Raw genomic sequence first — 20,033 nt, forward strand, 5'->3', positions numbered from 1 at the left:
CGATGCCACAACACTCGGCAACGACAAGTCGGTTCCTATTTTTGCGACGAGGACACGGCGCCACCCCTCCCATGTGGGGCAGGCGACGAGCGTATGCTCTGCCATGTTCAAGTCGCAACCACAATGGTGGCACTCTGCCGTCGGCTCGGCTTTGATCCGGTGCAGAAACTCACCGAAAGACCATTCCCAGTGAACACCTGCGTGAGCCGGAAAGTGAGGCGTCCTTTGTCACGATTCACCCAATCCACAAGAACCGGGCGAATCGCCTCGACGGTCTTACGACCAGCCGAAGGATTAGCCAGCCGCTTGGACCATAACTCCAGCACGGACCGCTGAGATTGGGCCCTCCGCGCTCTGACCACACTGGGGCTGGGACGCGCCACGCCTCGGGAACGAAGGTCAGCCCGCCACTTATAGTCAGCGGCGAGCGCCTCCGCTTCCAGAACCCAAGGTGGCGTCCCAGCCAGTACACACGCCGCCTCAAAGGAGATGGTGCGATAACCACGGATGACGCTGACCGCGATGGTGCGTTGCGGCCGTTGCAGCAGCTTCGCCACACTCACGGCCAGGGACTGGCCCCACACGGGCGCCCCGTATAGGGCCATTGATCGCACCATCCCCGTATAAAGACGGCGCGTCACCTGGTCAGGCCCCCCGACGTTGGGCAGAAGCCGGCTTAACGCGCCGGCCACCCCCAACAAACGAGGGACCAGGTTCTGAAAGTGAGCACGGAAGGTCCAACGACTGTCCAGAATGAGGCCGAGGTACTTCAACTGCACCCCGACCCCGATACGGACGCCTCCAACCACGATATGGGCATCGACAGGTGGCACTCTCCGGGGCCTGTGGAACCACATGACCTCGGATTTACTCAGCGCCACGTCGAGGCCCAATCTCCTGATTTTGCCGACGACATGCGCCACCCCAGCCGTAGCAAGACTCAGCAAAATTCCCCCCCGGGCCACGACCAACGTGTCGTCCGCGTAACAGATTACGCTCAGGCCCGGGAGGAGGGCATCTCTCAGCACCCAGTCATACCCGATATTCCACAAAAGGGGGCCGAGCACCGACCCCTGTGGAACACCGCGCACGACCGGGAACCGGGGACCGGGAACCGGTATCGCCGTCCGCACAGAATAGTTAAGCATTCTGTACTTTGTAAATATTTTACGGCAATTCTTTAAAGGATTTAGGGGGGCTTAGTCAGAGAAGTTTCGATAAAGATTCTATGCGACATACTTTCAACGAGCTATAACGTAATAGCAAGAGTAGAATTAGAACTTACACATATAAGTTATATAAGCTACGCTATAAGTTTTATTTTTCACATTTCTTTCATATCATCATATTTTTATCGACTAAAAACCATTTCTTAAGGACGGCTGATGTTCGATTCATCTAACCATGTAATTTATTTTACATTGATACACGTCCGCTAGGGACATTCGCCTGCGCTTAAGTGAGTTATTCGTCTGCTAAATTATATTATGAATAGAAGTATAAAAGGGAAAATTATCAATCGACACAGCGTTGACCTTCATATACTATCAGTAGCGATAATCGAAAATAATGCGACCATATGGAACGCCCACCAAATTAACTACATTCACAAACAGCCTAGAATAAATCAAGACGTATTTTATTGTGTTTTACTGGCGGTAGGGCGCATTTTTTTAATGATGTATTACTGGTGGTCTGCAAGCCTTTCCAGTTTCACTAGGACAGGTGGGCGAGTAAAGGCTCAGCCAGGAGGGGTGGGATTTTCTAACAACTGCCCAAGCGCCTTTTTTTTTTATTGCTTAGATGGGTGGACGAGATCACAGCCCACCTGGTGTTAAGTTGTTAATAGAGCCCATAGACATCTACAACGTAAATGCGCCACCCACCTTGAGATATAAGTTCTGAGGTCTCAGTATAGTTACAACGGCTGCCCCACCCTTTAAACTGAAACGCATTACTGCTTCACGGCAGAAATAGTCAGGATGGTGGTACTTGCCCGTGCGGACTCACAAAAGGTTCTACCACCAGTGAGTTATGTGTACCAGAGACTGACAAACATACTTATATACGTTTAAATATATACATACATACATAATAAATACCCAGACAAAGAGATAATAAACCTGTTCATCACACGTATGTTTGCCCGATCTGGGAATCGAACCCACGACCATCGGCGCAACAGTCAGAGGCGCAAACTACTGTATTACCGAGTCAGTCAGTTTTATAACACATTCTTTTCATTTATAGAGAGGTTGTTAAATAGCACATGTCAAATTAGTTTTTCTATACTAATATATAAATCTACAGTGATTTTTACGGATGTTCCCTTATAACTACTGAACCATGCATCCGATTGACTTGAAACTTGGTATCCATGTAGAAAATACATGTACTTAATGGATAGGCTAGTATTTATATGAGTATTGGACTCCCTAATAATAATGACTATAAGTAATAATGTTAATTTTGAATGCCCAATGAAGCGGGCGAGTACGGCTAGTTGTTTATATATAAGCCGTGGGATTTGCCTGTGGCATTTGAAATCCGGCGTCCACTTATGGCGCATAAGAATATGAAAAAAGAAAAATACATCATTCTAGCCGCGACCGAAATTTTGACTGGGAATATAGACATTGTTACTAATGGTAATGACGCCATTATGGGTGGATCATTTAGATTGGCACGTAGCCAAAGCTTAGTTCTTATTGCGGTCAACACTGATGTCCCTGACCGCCTTCAAACATTGGACTTTTTGTATTGTTTTGAAATGCCTAAGGTCGACCTCCTAATCCGATATACAGTAGAACCGTTTTGGTTTTATTGTACGTCCTGATGCGATCTATTTGTTAACTAATCTTATTCGATGTTGTTATGATATGAACCAACAGAATTACTTGGTATTTGCCAATTTAGTTGTTTATGATAAGTTGATGGTATTAGGGTTATCTCTCTCTCTCTATTCGATCGATCCCTCACTGCTGAGGATCGTGACTCCAGCGTGAACCAGCTGTCTCCATCGATCCCGTTTTGTAGCTTGGTGGAGTGCTTCGCTGACAGGTATTTTCAGTTCCTCCGCTCTTTGGTCCGACCATTATGGTTATCTAATTGAATTAAAAATAAAAATAAACGTTCTACAAATAAGTACAATTAAATAAGGCGTCAATATTTTGCTTTTTATTACCAAAACTGAGAAAAATCAATATATATTATAACATTGACAAATAATATAGTCGATAAAATCCAACGTTTGGTCAAATAGTGACATAAGCCGGGCTGGAACAGCCGGCGGAAGAGTCGGTAATGCCAGGTCCTATTTTCGTGGGTCTATTCCGGCCAATAAGCGACTTCGTAGTGGATTTTCGGATATCCGGATTGCTTAGAGGTGCTTCACAAGTAACAAACTGTAGCGGGTGAGGCGACTACGAAAATAAATCGGAATATGAGCGGAAAGAAACAAAATGAGGCGTAATAAACCTATTGTGGTATAAAACGGAGCAGAACCTTATGACGTCATTTTCCATTCGCCTAATTTAAAAGATGTGCACGGGCTTAGAAATAGGTATGTCTCTACTGAAACGTAAGCAAAACCCTTTACAGCTGCCGGAGATGGTGCGATCATTAATTCATCGTCAGTCACTGGTGATTAGTTGAGATAGTTCATTCAACACAAATGTGTTTATAAATCTATTCTTCAATAGTTCCAGAGTATGAAAGTGTTCCACACAACATTTTCACTATCATTTCTATAACATTTATTGTCATCCATATAAATTAACTTATATTATGAATATTATTCAAGACATATACCACGATTTATTATGATTTAGGTAACTAGATTAATGAATGTGCTGATAATAAAGAAATGAGCAGAAAAAAACAAAAAAAAACAGAAATGTAATCGCGTGTGCGTTTCGTGCGCGTGCGTGTTTCATAGCTTGTACCACACTACATGTCTCTACGAAAATCGACTGGTGAGTGAATTAGACTTTTACGACGGTAGAATCGAGACGGTATCGATGTAACGACGTTACGATGTTAAGTGTATCTAGAATTGTATGTATTACAGGTTGACGAGAATTCTAAGTAGTTGGAACTTTTCTTAGAAAGGCGTTCATTTTTATACGAGAATCGAGTTGTAAGAGGCAATAAAGTCGAATGATATTATCGTTTGTTTTTTAGAAATGTTCTCGATTGTAACGTATTTTTTTTATTGCTGAGATGGTGGACGAGCTCACAGCCCAACTGTTGTTAAGTGGTTACTGGAGCCCATAGACATCTACAGCGTAAATGCGCCACCCATCTTGAGATATAAGTTCTAAGGTCTCAAGTACAGTTACATGTTTTTTTTAATTTAAGTATATAGTTATATATAAGTATGGTCAAGTATAGTTATATATTATTTAAGCAATGTGAATATTTTGTACAGACACATTGTCGGGCTTAGTTTGGTTAAAAAAAAAATCGATTCTCTAAACGAATGTGTCTACGAGTGATATCGTTCTTTTAACATTTTTTTTTTTTTCCTACCTATGCTGATAGCCTTGAGAGGCTATTTCAGCTTCGCCCTAACGTTTGTAGGTGAGCTCGCGGGGCTCAACCGGAGAGTTGCTAACGCTGACCCTAGCAAGAGCAGTGCTTCGCAGAATCTACCACCGGATCGGAAACGCGACCCACTGAGAAGATCCGGCGAGAAACTCAGTGGGCTGTGTCTGTGGGTTAATTCGCTCGTCGAGCCCTTCGTCGCAAGCGACGGGTTCGACGAGGACGGTGACCGGTGCTTGTGGTGCCTAAAAGCACCGTTAATGGATCAGGAGGATCCGTAATGACGTGCTTTGGGCGACGTCAACGGTTTACCATTCGGTCTACTGGGTCGGGTATGTAGTTTCCAGCGGCTACGATGCGAGGGTTCTCATGTCGTGCCGCCTTCTCAAAATGGCGCAGCGATGCCGACTGCAGATACTTACTAACTGAATCGAGCTCCAGGTCATCGTGGAGATCCACGTTCCTCAGGAACCATGGCCCTCCGACGGCTATCCTGCAGAATCGGGATTGAATAACCTGTAGGGATTTCAAGTTGGTGCGGGCTGCGTGAGCGAACACTATGCTTGCATACGTCATGACGGGGCGTATACAAGTTTTGTAGAGAGTTACCTTATTACGGAGGGACAGTTTGCTTCGACTACAAAGCATTGGATAGAGTCGTCCTAGTATAAACGCGGCGCGGTCGCGTACCGTTTTTATATGAGGACGGAATGTCATCCCTCTGTCGAGGGTGACGCCTAGATATTCGACTTTCGAGGCCCACGGTATGGGCTGGCCAAAGAGAGTGATGGGGCTAACGGCGGAGGTGTTTGCGCGCCTACTACGGAGTGGGATGCTCGAAGTGGTGTTCGGAGGGCGACCCCTTTTGAAGAGTACCGCTGTGCTTTTCGTGGGGTTGATGTCAATTCGCCACTTCCGGAACCACTGTCCCATGGTGGCTACTGCGATCTGGAGTCGCCGATGAAGCAGCGACATCTTCCTACACGAGTAGTAGATAGCCGTGTCATCGGCGAAGAGCGCTAGATGGGTCTCCGGAGACCGGGGTATATCATTGATATACAAACTAAATAATAACGGGGAGAGCGCGGAGCCTAGCGGGACTCCGGCAGTCAGTTAACGGGATAACATCTTGAAGATCCAGAAAAGATATGCACAATTACTATTAGTTTATGTGCCATACTAGTTTTATTTGGACGCATTTCTTATTTGTTATAGATTGGGAGAGGAGTTCAGGATACGTTGGTTATTGAAGTCCATAGATAGCGCGTGTATAGCCTCATAATTTTTTTATTTTTATTTAGTTAGATGGGTGGACGAGCTCACAGTCCACCTGGTGTTAAGTGGTTACTGGAACTCATAGACATCTACGACGTAAATGTGCCACCCTCCTTGAGATATAAGTTCTAAGGTCTCAAGTATAATTACAACGGCTGCCCCCCCCCCCCCCCCCCCTTCAAACCGAAACGCTTTACTGCTTCACGGCAGAAATAGGCGGGGTGGGGTACCTACCCGTGTGGACTTACAAGAAGTCCTACCGCCAGTCAATTTTGAGTCAGTAAACCACATTTTGAGTCTAACTAATCTAAGCAAATGGTATTGTAATGTGATTCCTCAGAACATATTGCTTGCCTTTGTTGTTCGCATTTAAATCCTACTGTATGAGTCTTGGTCACATATTAAGAAAGCCCGATAGCCACTTATCCAAGTGACCAATGACCTGGAAAGTGTCTGGCAAAAGGAAGAGAAGCCGTCCCAGAACCGCGTCGCTCGGTGAAGCAGGAGATGGGCGTCTTGAGCATGACGTGGGAGGAGTTAAAACAGACTGCCCAAGACAGATGTGAATGGAAGGATTTGATTCGAGCCCTATACCCCAGAAGAGGGTAATAGAAAAGAAAGAAGAATAAGAAGTATGAGTCTTAAAGATCTTTTTATTTATTTATTGTTTAGATGGTTGGACGAGCTCACAGCCCACCTGGTGTTAGGTGGTTACTGGAGCCCATAGACTTCTACAACGTAAATGCGCCACCCACCTTGTGATATAAGTTCTAAGGTCTCAAGTATAGTTGACAACGGCTGCCCTACCCTTCATACCGAAACGCATTACTGCTTCACTGCAGCCAATAACTTTTGTCACACAATAACGTCTACTTTTGTGTGTGTTCATAGAAAGAAAAAACCGGTTCGAAATAACAACCAACAGTTTTCATAGAGGCAGAATTAAAAAGTCCCGGCCACCAATTTGAGGGCATTTGTCCGTAAATCGTAAATCAGCGAATGAATTCGAAAAAAAAATAAGAGAGACGAATGTAAATTGAATGCTCGAAAATAAACTTCGGTATTTAATGGAAGTTTTTGTTCAAAATATTTTTGATTTTCGAGAATAAATAAATATAACACGATTCAACTTTCACGTGGTTCGTTTGGTTCGACGGTTTTTGTTTTTGAAGTGAAACTTCCTTATCGGCGTTGGAAAAAAATTTACCGTCACATTTTTCGGTTACGCGTCACATTTTTCCGTTACGCGCCATCTGTTTTGTATTCATGTCTATGATAATAAAATCCTTTTGTTTAAACTTTATCTAATTTAACTTTTTTGTATTCATGTCTATGATAATAAAATCCTTTTGTTTAAACTTTATCTAATTTAACTTTATTTAACCAATTTCTAGAAAGTTGCATGTAGATCATTTTTCGAAAAATAAGGCCATAAATAAGTTTCACTTCTTACGTGTGTACACTAGTACACGCACACATTTTTTTATCATTAGTTTAAACATGTTTTTCCTACTCGTTTATTTTTAATTGATTACGAGAATCTGGATAAATTATTCTATTTGAATCATTGTTCATTAAATCATCATGTATCATTACCCATTACATTAAAAGAGTAATTAACTACATTTTTACACGCTTCTGCACTCGCGTTAAATCAACATTAAATATTTTTCGCGAATAGGACTCTTCCTTTATTATAGAGTAAAGCGTAAAAAATAAACAAACTGACTTACTTTCATTTATAATAAGTATTACGTATATTATGTGATGACTTTTAAATACTCCAATGTGGTCGAGTGGACGAGAAATCTCAGTCGCCAGTCATAAACATAAATGTCCTTTTGTATTTTTTATTCCCAGTCAAATTCAAAGGAGACATCCAACAGAATGCTCCACATCGAAATATTTCAAAATTCTAAAAACCCTGCGTACAATATTTGAGTTAGCAGATTTACAACGATCTCAATATATATTTTTTATTTAAGTCTGCTATATATTTTTGTTTTTGATAATTACTGTTGTGCCTTGTTCGTGTGGGCTCACAAGACATCCCACCACCAGTAATAACAACTGACTATATCGTGTCAGCCACGATAAGTATCTTCATCATCATCATCATCATCATAGTCGGATACTCTTGGCAGAGCAGTCGTGGTCATATGGAACCCTAGTTTATTAAAGCCTTGACAGCTGTTCTCCATGGTTCGCGAACTGAGGTTTGGCGTACGTACTCAATATGTGGGCTTTTCGTAAGGATTGTCATCTGATCAGTCCAGCGCATGGATTTTCGTTCACGAGATCTTTTACCATTGACCTTACTCTGAACAACCAGTTTCTCGATAGACTTTTTCTTATATCTATACCCTTTACCCATGGGTAATTTAACGGCGACTAAGCTATGTACCGGAGAAAGAGCAGCGACATTCTGTTAGTATTATACCAGGCAGCCTACCAGGCGGTAGGCAGCGGCTTGGCTGCGGTAGGCAGCGGTTTGGCTGCGGTAGGCAGCGGCTTGGCTCGCGGTAGGCAGCGGCTTGGCTCGCGGTAGGCAGCGGCTTGGCTCGCGGTAGGCAGCGGCTTGGCTCTGCCCCTGGCATAGCTGAAGTCCATGGGTGACGGTAAGCACACACCATCAGGTGGGCCGTATGCTCGTCTGTCTACAAGGGAAATAAAAAAAGGCTGCTTCGATCATCAACCGGCATTTATTGGTAGCAGGGCGTATCATAAGCTCGCACGGCTAAGGTGGTCCTTAGCCAGCACATTATTCCTATGTTTGTTGTCATCTTAATGCGTTTCGAATTTAAGACTGGGTTAGCTGTTATTCAACGAGTTTGAGACTTCGACCATGAGGTCTCATGGGGGCATTCACGTTTTCGTGTCTCCAGTAAACAATTTACTCCTGGTGCGCCTTGAGGTCATTAACGTTATCAGAAATAAACACTTTTTTGTATAATGTTCATGTTATCGTAAAATGAAGGTTTCTGGCTTAGTACCTAGTGGCGAGCAACCTCTTTGATGGGACATACGACCTACAATGACTAGACATAGACCAAGACAGAGAACTGACAGGTGCGATCTAGGGAACCTAAAATTTTTAAAAGGAACGAAGACGACCTTTCGTTGGCAGTGGTCGTTTTTCAATGCCCCTCTTAAAATACGTAACTAGACAAGGAATGAACCGACCCTTCAGTGCCATAAACAGACATTTGATGGCGTGAGTCATTAAGCACTGGTTTAGGTTTGTGTAAAATAATTAAATTTAAATTTTACTGGCCTCTTTAATAAACATGTGGTTTTTGTTGCACGTTTACATTGTATGTAATTGAGTAAATTTGCTCACAGCCTATTGTAGCGGAATTTAAGCAGTTCATTGTTAATTACATACACTAGGGCATGAGCTCACCGCGCGCGGTTTCAAATGGTTATCGGAGCCTATATACTTCTACAACACAAATTCCGCCATATACCATGAGTTCTAAATCACAGTCCTATTACAACGCCTACCCCACTCTTTAAGCTGGAGAGTATTACTGCTTCGCGACAAAAATCGGCAAGATAGTGGTACCTACCCGTGTGGGCTTACAAGATGCCCTATTGTCAGTAATTCAAATCTGTTTATTGTATATCGGCTTAAAATGCTACCCTCATTATTAATAGGATTGAGGCACTCATGGTATTTACATAAATTAGATATGCTAGCTCTTGATAAAGCGCTGTGTTTGTAATTTTTTTTCTATGATAAATACGAAACACTTTTTACCGGTGGTAGGACCTCTTGTGAGTCCGCGCGGATAGGTACCACCACCCCGCCTATTTCTGCCGTTAAGCAGTAATGCGTTTCGGTTTGAAGGGTAGGGCAGCCGTTGTAACTAGACCTTAGAACTTATATCTCAAGGTGGGTGGCGCATTTACGTTGTAGATGTCTATGGGTTCCAGTAACCACTTAACATCAAGTGGGCTGTGAACTCGTCCACTTATCTAAGTAAAAAAAAATTACCCGTGCGGGCTTACAAGGTGCCTTATTGTCAATAATTGAAATCTGTTTATTATAATACCGGCTAAAATACTACCCACATTATTAATAGGATTGAGGTAAATTTACCTAAATTAGACATGGTAACTCTTGATTGGTGTTTGTTCTTTTTTTTCTTTGATAAATACGAAACCTCGCAAGACTTTGTAAATTCAATGCCATCAAAAGTCGTATGTATGAAAGCTACGTGATGTTGTATCGCGAAATCATCGCGGGAGTCGATCGCAGAAGATGTCGCCCCGAGTCGCCACGTAGAGAGGCGCTGAGTACTGAATAATACATTGCGCGCAACTGCTGCCTTTGAGTACTGAGACGCGTGGGTCAAGTTAGAAGCGGAGGGAGAGCGACAGTTTTATTTTTTTTCAAAACTCAATAACGCTTATGTTCGGTATTTTATCAGTGGCAAGTATGTTGTTGATAGTTGCTCATTGTATTGGTACGTGTAATTATTCTGGATCATGCGTTTAGTCTAGTAAGCGTAACTGAAGAATATTCATTAGAGAACTCTAAATAATAAAAGGAAAAAAATGCTAATGGTAATTCTGATATTAACAGTCAGTCTGTATGGCATTGGAAAAGTTACAAAACACAATAAATTTGCTACTGGCCGATGCGTAGCAGGTAATAGCTAACAACTTGATAATATTACTGGGGTCTTGAAAATGTCATTATATTTTTTTGCGAGATCTCATCATTTTCACGAGCCTAGGCATATAGTATTGAGACGGCATTGGGGTCCTTAACTTCCGATGTGTATACGTAGCTCGAACTGACATGAGTTTTTTTTTATTGCTTAGGTGGGTGGACGAGCTCACAGCCCACCTGATGTTAAGTGGTTACTGGAGCCCATAGACATCTACAACGTAAATGCGCCACCCACCTTGAGATATAAGTTCTGAGATCTCAGTATAGTTACAGCAGCTGCCCCACTCTTCAAGCTGAAACGAATTACTGCTTCACGGCAGAAATAGGCGGGGCGGTGATACCTACCCGTGTGGACTCACAAGAGGTCCTACCACAAGTAATTCCGCAAATTATAATTTTGCGGGTTTGATTTTTATTACACAATGTTATTCCTTCACCGTGGAAGTCAATTGTGAACATTTACGAAGTACGTATTTCATCAGAAATATCGGTACCCGCTTGCGGGATGCGAACACCGTTGCATCGCTAGATACGAATGCACCGGACGTCTTATCTTTTAAGCTACGACGACTTCGAAACACAAATCGCTGTAAGCTTATGCCATGGTCGGCATAATGTGCACAGGCTTTCTCGGCAAACGAATTTAGTGCAGGTGCCAATTTCGCGTTGGGCTTGGCTACTCCTTGTTCTACGATCTAGACTAGAATTTTTTAGAATTCGCTGAGCCATCCGAAATGACATTATGTTTTATGGCTTTTGAAGATATTCGTTCAGAATTTCAGTTCGAGGTACTTTGTCATCGAAATTATTGAGCATATATATTTATATGCGTTTCGATGTTGGTGCTTTTGTAAATAGTCTACAATAAATGTCCTACAGGACGACGATTATAAATTATGAATGGGGTGTTTTGAGGTAATAAGGTTGTGTTTTGAGTGGCTTGATATTTGAAATAAAATACGTGTGTTTTGTGTAGCACTTTCTATGACACTGACTTATATATTTAAAATAATAGAAACATGACAGCGACTGGCCGTAACGTATGTGAAGACATACAAGGAGTATTAATATAATGTTGTACAAATAAGTCGAACAGGGTGATTAAAAACGAATGTTTCAGGATAATGACGAAGCCATGAATGTTTTTATTCGAATTTAAAAAAGATTAGTCAGTAACAAGAGTACTTACTCAACGCCGGGCCTAGCTCCCTTCTTCATATTGCTGACGTCCATAGGGGGACGGTAACCACTTACCATAAAAAAAAACTTTAACGCATACTTTCATTGTTAGGCTTAAAGAGAGCTTGAGCTCATTTGAAAGTCGGGTTGATCTACCAAATTCCACGAATAGAGGCAAAATATTTAACAAAATCACCTGAGTTTGTTTGTTTATTTATTTCTCTTTGATATTTCTTAAGAACTTAGCAAAAGTGCAATTTTGTTGTTACTATTAATTACTTTTTTTTTATTGCGAGAATGACGGACGAGGACGAGCTCACGGCCCATCTGGTGTTAAGTGGTTACCGGGGCCCATAGAAATCTACAACGTAAATGCTGCCACCCATTTTGAGATATGAGTTTTAAGGTATCAGTATAGTTCAATGGCTGCCCCATCTTTCAAACCGAAACGCATTACTGCTTTATGACAGGAATAGGCAGGGTTGTGGTACCTACCCGTGCGGACTCACAAGACGTCCTACCACCAGTAAGTTCACTAGTTCTCGTCAGTCAATTACATTGCATAGCTTTCGATATTTTAACCGTAGTTCTACATAGTGTATAGCCATGATATTTCTTGTTTTTAATACAATCTTGTTGTTCACAGTGTATCTACGGTTGTTACGTCCACTCAGCCATTTTGCCGACTTTCCACCGCAGATGCTATTGGCTGTTACAGGTAATTATCAATTTTGTACTTTACCACAAAAATCCCTGTAGATTGCACGGAGGATTCCTTTGATTGTTTAGACTGGTGAATGAGCTTTCGGTCTACATGGTGTTAAGTAGTTACCGCCTATTACCAGGGTTATGGCCCATGGATATCGACAACCTAAATGCCGCCAGCCACCTTGAAATGTGATTTGTAAGTCTTAGTTCTATAGTACAACGGTTGCCACAATCTTTGGACCGGAACCCAATGATGTTTCGCGGCAGAAATGGCTCTACCTCCAGTGGACGCCAGGATCTAATGCGTAAACAGTCTGACGAAAGAGCAAAAAGTGTTTTTGTGTTTCTATCTTCAGTGGACGCCCTACCGTTAAGATCTAATGCTTACAGTATGACGCAAAAAGGGAGTGTGGTAGGATATGTAGGGAGTATGGATACCACCATCGCCGCGGAGTAGTCATGCTTTCCGATTCTAAGGGCGCGTTTTGAGCCCGCACGGATAGGTACTATCACCTCGCCTATTTTTACGTGAAACAATAATGCGTTTCGGTTCCAAGGGGCTGGTAGGCATTGTGCTTTAAAACTGAGATTTCGATCCCATGTTTCAAGGTGGGTATTTACGTGGGTAATGTCTATGGGCTTCCGGTAAACGCTTTAGACCGGATGGATCGTGAGCTCATCCACACATGTAAACAATGAAAATATATCGTGCGCTCCATCTATCGGACAGTTATGGAAACCATTACAAAGAGTTCCATTAATTGACAATAGACGTATAAACTTTAAGCTCAGTCGGGTAGGTAAACAGCGGGCAAAAACGTGTAAAACTAACGAACTAAACCACAAATATTCCTTTTATTAATTATCTACATATTAATACGTGAAGCAAAAACTTTGTATCCCTTTTTACGAAAATTGCGCGGACGGAGGAGTATGAAATTTTCCACACTTATAGAAAATATAGAGAAGAAGTGCATAATGCTAATATTTTTTTTAAATAATGCATAAAAGATACATTGAATCAATAAATAAAACATTAAACATACTACATACAATATATTTGACGCATACACGCATGCATTCTATTTATTGTCAAACTTTTGTTCTTGACGTCTGTTATCAAATTGAGATTAAATATTGTTTGCTTTGTTATTATTTTATGTAGTCTTGGCGAAATTTGTGATTATAGAAGTATAAAATACAATCATAATAGTTTACAAACTTACAATTGCAATTAATTATAGTCGAATTTCGACTACTGCGGGACCTCTAGTTATTATTAACTTAGCAATGAAAATTATTTTTATACTATAGTTTTAGATTTACAATACGTGAACTAGTTTCAAAAATGTACTTGATTATTTACATATTGGGGAGGTTTCGCTGTGGTTACCGTTGGTAATCACCTTGAGATATGAGTTCTAAGTCTCAATTCATACTACAACACCCGCCCCATTCTTCAAACTGGAACTCATTAGTGCTTCTCTAAAGAATTAGGCGGTATAGTGGAACTTCTACCAGTGCGAGTTCACAACAGTCCCTACTATCACTAATTACGCAAATTATAATTTTTACTGGTCTTATTTTTACTAAACGGAGCTTGTTTCTTGATTTTGGAAGTCATTCGTGAATGTGTATTGAGTACGTAATTCATTGGAGAAATTATTACCTGTCTGTGGGATTCGAACATCGGTGCAGTCAGATCGCTTGATACGAATGCGCTGGGCGTCTTATCCTTTAGGCCACGACGACTTCAAATCGCCCACAACTGTAAATAGTTTTTATTTTTAGAAATGACTAGCCGTACTCGCCCGCTTCGCTGGGCATTTAAAATTAACATTATTATTTATTGTCATTATTATTAGGGAGTCCAACACTCATATCAATATTAGCCTATCCATTAAGTACATTTATTTTCTACATGGATACCAAGTTTCAAGTCAATCGGATGCATGGTTCAGTAGTTATACCGGAACATCCGTAAAAACCACTGTAGATTTAAAATATATTAGTATAAATAACGATTATGTTACTTTTCAATGTTTTTATTGCATAGGTGAGTGATGTATCTCACAACCCACAAACTCTCAATACACCATACCACAATTAAAACCTTAGCAGTCTTTTCAATCACTAATATCAATCTAATTATATTTTTAAACAAATGCCTAGTCCTTCGATTTTGTTTTTTTGCAATCCGAATACTATGTGTAAGTTCATGTTGTTAATTCATGAACTTGGCATTCCTCATGTTTATGAGCACCGGTGAACACTCATCATCACGACACGTAGCCTACGATTTATGGCAATAATAAAACTGGTACAACATATTTTTTAATATTTCACAATGTCTAAACTAAATTTCAATTTCATTTATACTATCAAATTTACTTTGAAACGCAAAAGCTCAGAGCGAAATTCCGTGACGTTTTTTCGGTGTTAGTAGAGATATTTGTTTTTTTTTTTAACAAATTTCAACCCTCCATCCATCCGAATAAGGTACTTTTGCTCCGCGTTCAGAGCGATTGCTCCTAATGATATTATTTTCCAATACATTTCGCGTTTGAACTTTAATGTAAAATTAATAGGATGTCTCTTACGACGATCTTTTGATGCGTCTGTCGCAAAGTAAGTCCGTCGAAGAAATTCTTTTCAATATTTTAGGTGAGTTCGAAGATTTCAATTTCAGATGTTTGATCTTTGATAAGATATTTTATTTCAAAAGAGTTCTTAGGTCTTTGGATCACGTCGATGAGATAGGTTTGTCGTGAATCGTGTAATACTTCAAATTGATTCCGCAGAATTTATAGATTTCAGTAAATTCTAGTAAGGGGTGTTGTGGGTCAGTTTCTGTAGTACCATCTTGGCTATTGCTGTCACGAATCATTTGAACAATTCATCCCGGATACTCTCATATATAATGATGACAAATCTTTCAGTAAAGTACGCGGCCCAAGCGCTGAGAGCTGACGCTGAGAGCGTGAATAAAAACTAGCTTCTTTTTTTTGCTTAGATGGTTGGACGAGCTCACAGATCGCCTGGTGCTAAGTGGTTACTGAAACCCATAGACAAACCCATAGACAACGTAAATGCGCCACCCACCTTGAGATATAAGTTCTAAGGTCTCAAGTATAGTTACAACGGTTGCCCCACCCTTCAAACCCAAACGCATTATTGTCTCACGGCAGAAATACGCAGGGTGGTGATACCTACCAGCATGGACTCACAACAGGTCCTACCACCAGTAATGACGCAAATTACAATTTTGAACGTTTTGATTTTTATTACACTACTAGCGACCCGCCCTCGCTTCGCTTCGGAAACATTAAAACACACATGAAACCAAAAAAAATAAATAAAAATAAAATAAAAAAAGTAGCCTATGTTCATCAGGGACAATGTCGGCTTCTAATGGAAAAAGAATTTTTCAAATCGGTCCAGTAGTTTCGGAGCCTATTCGAAACAAACAAACAAACAAATCTTTCCTCTTTATAATATTATTAGTATAGATTAGTATAGATGTTATTCCTTCACCGTGGAAGTCAATCGTGAACGTTTGTTGAGTACGTATTTTATTGGAAAAATTGGTACCCACCTGGGATTCGAACATCAGTGCATCGCTCAACACGAATGCACTGGACGTCTTATCTCTTAAGCCACGACGACTTCAATCGTGTAGTGCGTAGGGCCTTAACATTCTTAAGGCTACGGTCCTCTATAAAAATCTGTAGAACGTCAAGACTTACATTTACCGCGTGACCCCTAGGCGCGGACTCCTCGTATAAGAATCGGCTGCAGCCCGTAAAAAAGGCATTCACAGTATGACTTCTCTTGGTTCAAGTAACCGCCAATTACGGCGTGCACTCGTTTATTCATCTGTCACAGTATTGAATTACTGGTGGTAGGACCTCTTGTGAGTCCGCGCGGGTGGGTACCACCACCCTGCCTATTTCTGCCGTGAAGCAGTAATGCGTTTCGGTTTGAAGTGTGGGGCAGCAGGTGTAACTATGCTGAGATCTTAGAACTTAAATCTCAAGGTGGGTGGCGCATTTACGTTGTGGATGTCTATGGGCTCCAGTAACCACTTAACACCAGGTGGGCTGTCGTCCACCCATCTAAGCAATAAAAAAAAAAGCTTTTATACAGATATCACAATGAAACATACAATTGAGTATAATACTAATTATTGATGAACTCACTTATTCGCCGTCTGAAATTTTGCATTACAAATTTTACCACCCGAACCCTGCCCTCAATGGAATAATTTAAACAGCAAATACCACGGTCCTTTGAAACTAGACGAAGGATTCAATTTCAATATTTCGATAACTACGATCCGAATATACGTATGGACGGTCTATGAATGTATACAATATTAGTACGAATAACCGATAGGATACGAATATTATGAATAATTTATTGAATTGTAATCGATTTTAGTTTTGATATGATTTGATTCGTTTCCGTGTTATGTTTGAAAACAAACTTTAAGACGCTGTTGTTATATTCAATTACTATATCGGCGGGGGAAAACAGTAATGACGTAACTTGCATTTTGGGCTATATAACTTTTTTATTTATTTATTTATTTATTTATAACTTCTTATACTGGAAAGTATAAAGGTGGACTTAATGCCATAGGCATTCTCTAACAGTTTACCTTAGGGGAGTGCAGAGATGAAGCTTGGTAGGTGTAGTGTGAAGGTAATATTACTTAAACATATGTGTATATATAACATACATAATATTTATAGATACAAATACTCGTACTTAAATAAATACATATACATAAATATATAGATATACATAAATATATACATATCATAAACAAATATTATCAATTATGACTCTGCTAACTCTCTGAGAAACAGTTCTCGAACCTTCGTCTTAAACGCTTCACGTGTAGTGGCCGACCTTATTTTGAGTGGGAGCGCATTCCATAGAAGAATAGACTGAATTGTGAACTTTTTTCACATTCTTTTTTTATTGCCCTTGTAGTCAGACGAGCATACGGCCCCCCTGATGGCGAGCTGTTACCGTCGCCCATGGACTTCAGCAATGCCAGGGGCAGAGCCAAGCCGCTGCCTACCGCTTAATACTCTCCACAAGCCTCGTTTGAAGAAGGACATGTCATAGCGTATATATTATATATACATATCATATTCATACATATTCTTGTACGTATAAATAAAATGAAGCTTCATATGGTTTGAGTCTCATTTTCCTACGATTAAAAATTTTCATGTTTTTTTTTTTCCAACTTGCTATCTCTATAAATATAATATGAGTTATGAATTTTTTTTATAGTTTGGTTCTGGCGTAAATTTAGGTTTTTCTAATTACGAAAATTCCGCATTCTTCCTTCGATATTGTTATTTAGTTCACATTGATCACATTTATATTAATCGTCGCGGATTCAGCTCAAGAAATAATTGATAAAGGTTAGGACTGATTTAATATGGATGTTAGTTTGATTGAACATGAATTTAAATTGAATGAAATGGATAATATGTATGTCAATGCTATCTATGTTATAGGCCAGTGATTCTCAACCTTTTTTTTTGTTGCGGCACATATTTAACGATTTCAAAATTTGGCGCCACACAAAAAAAAAAGATAAAAATTATTTACTTACTACAACACACTGCATGAATAGTTTATTAAAAAATTTTAATATACGAAATAAACTAAAACATACTATAATTTTTTTTTGTGGATTTAAATATATATTATATTCATGTTTAAAATATTTTTCTTTTAAAATGATATAATTTAATAATATTAACATTATTATATATTCGCACACTTTTGAAATTTAGCGGCACACAAAAGTGCCGCGGAACAGTGGTTGAGAATCACTATGCGTTATTATTACCGACAATAAATATCGACCTTTGAAAGGAGACAATCGGCTAATTTCTAATTTAGGCTTCGTTAGCTTTATCGCAGGATGTTCAATATTTATTGCCGGGTACTGTGAAATTTAATGTAACATGATTTGAGCTTGAGCAAAAAATATTGATAAATAGACAAAGACAAAAAACAGTTAGATGCAAATGTTTGTCATCTGTTTGTTTATTATAAAAAAATATCTTTGAAACGTTTTTTACGAGATTAATTGCGAAAAAAATATAAGTGTAATTCATAAAATTACTATAAAACTTTAGCCGTCAGAAATTATGGTCGATCTTCGACTATTAGACGACTAGCTAAGACTACCTCGTTACAATAAAAGACTACTATTTTACGCCTGTGTTTTTCGAAAATAATGGTCGACACAAATATCATAAAAGACTATCACGTAAATTCTCACAAGCAATCTAAGACGCAGGTCTTACTAGGTCATCGACCTCCTGCTTTAGATAATATTAATTATATTACAGTACGTGCAATGCAAAGATGTTACCAATACTATCGCCTATTCGTTTTCCGGATGATATAAATATCTAATTTTCATGATTCGTACACATGATTAAAATCGCTTTTATAAATTGTACGACAGGTCCTTGCATATCAAAATAAGCTATCGTCACATACTGTGATCGAAAATGAATAAAATCAGTACTAAACATATCGTGATTTGGTACCTCAGATTTTTTTTTCTGAAGCTTTGAACTGTGTGATGTTACAATGTCAATTCCACCCAACATATAAGGTTATGGTCTCAATCAAATAAAATCTTATTATGTCTCATAGTACACATTTCATATTCAAATGCAAGTTGTGCGTATCAGTGTCTCAAAGAACACTCTATCGTTAGCATTTAGATAGTTTTAATAAAAATTTGAATACACAATTTATCGCTAAAAACACATTGTGCATACATTCCACAGTTGAGCCACGAAAGCGTCTTAAATTCACAGTATCTATATTTCTTGTTAGTCAAAACTGTTAAGATATCAGGCGGTCGACAAAAACGGGCGACGTCATTAACATTGTCAATGTATTTCCAACAGACTCCCGGCCGTAAGCACCCAGGAACGCATTTCACGGTACGTATAGACTGGATTCCCCTTTCTCGATTATTCCCGAGCTCTATGACATGTCAAATGATAAGTCCTCACTGCTGAAGTCCGTGAGTGATGAAAATCAATTACTTTCTTGATGATCCTCAATGATGAGATTCGTGACCTCCTCTAATAACTTTGTCCGGGACTATTGCGCCAGCCCTGCCTATCTTCGGCTGCGCGGATGACATCGCGGACTGAGGTGTTAAGAGTTAAACGTATCTGGTCCGACATTCTTAATCTATATTATATATATACATATAAATGAATTGCTGTTCGTTAGTCTCGCTAAAACTCGAGAACGGCTGGACCGATTTGGCTAATTTTGGTCTTGAATTATTTCTAGAGAAGGTGTAAAAGGAAGATAAATATGAAAATGCTCGGAATTAAATAAAAATAACAATTTTGTTTTTCCTTTGATGTGTCCCCCTTCGGACGGATTCCTTTTGTTTTTGTTTTAAGTTTATTTTATACAAAAGTTTAGGTATTTTATTTATCGATTGAGGCACTACGAAGTCTGCCGGGTCAGCTAGTCATATTATAAAATATAGCTATAACTGAAGTCATCGTAAAGGATAAAGCGCTCGAAGTACTCGTGTTGAGCGATGTGATAATATCGATTTTCAGGTTCTAAGAACCAA

The 20,033-nt window shown here is 39.8% G+C and overlaps 1 protein-coding gene across 2 annotated transcripts in view; it reads left to right on the plus strand.

Annotated features, from left to right (window-relative positions):
* LOC101735868 (calmodulin-binding transcription activator 2) overlaps positions 1-20,033 on the plus strand; it is a 266,028-nt gene that overhangs the window by 194,261 nt on the left and 51,734 nt on the right. The window contains exons 6-7 of one of the 2 annotated variants that reach the window (XM_062669648.1): positions 12,324-12,395; positions 19,342-19,377. In XM_062669648.1, the coding sequence (XP_062525632.1) occupies positions 12,324-12,395; positions 19,342-19,377 (108 nt within the window). The remainder of the gene's footprint in view (positions 1-12,323; positions 12,396-19,341; positions 19,378-20,033) is intronic. The other variant, XM_038012539.2, reaches the window with a different exon arrangement.

The sequence above is a fragment of the Bombyx mori genome, chromosome 8 (assembly GCF_030269925.1).
Source record: "Bombyx mori chromosome 8, ASM3026992v2".
In the NCBI taxonomy this organism is placed as follows: domain Eukaryota; kingdom Metazoa; phylum Arthropoda; class Insecta; order Lepidoptera; family Bombycidae; genus Bombyx; species Bombyx mori.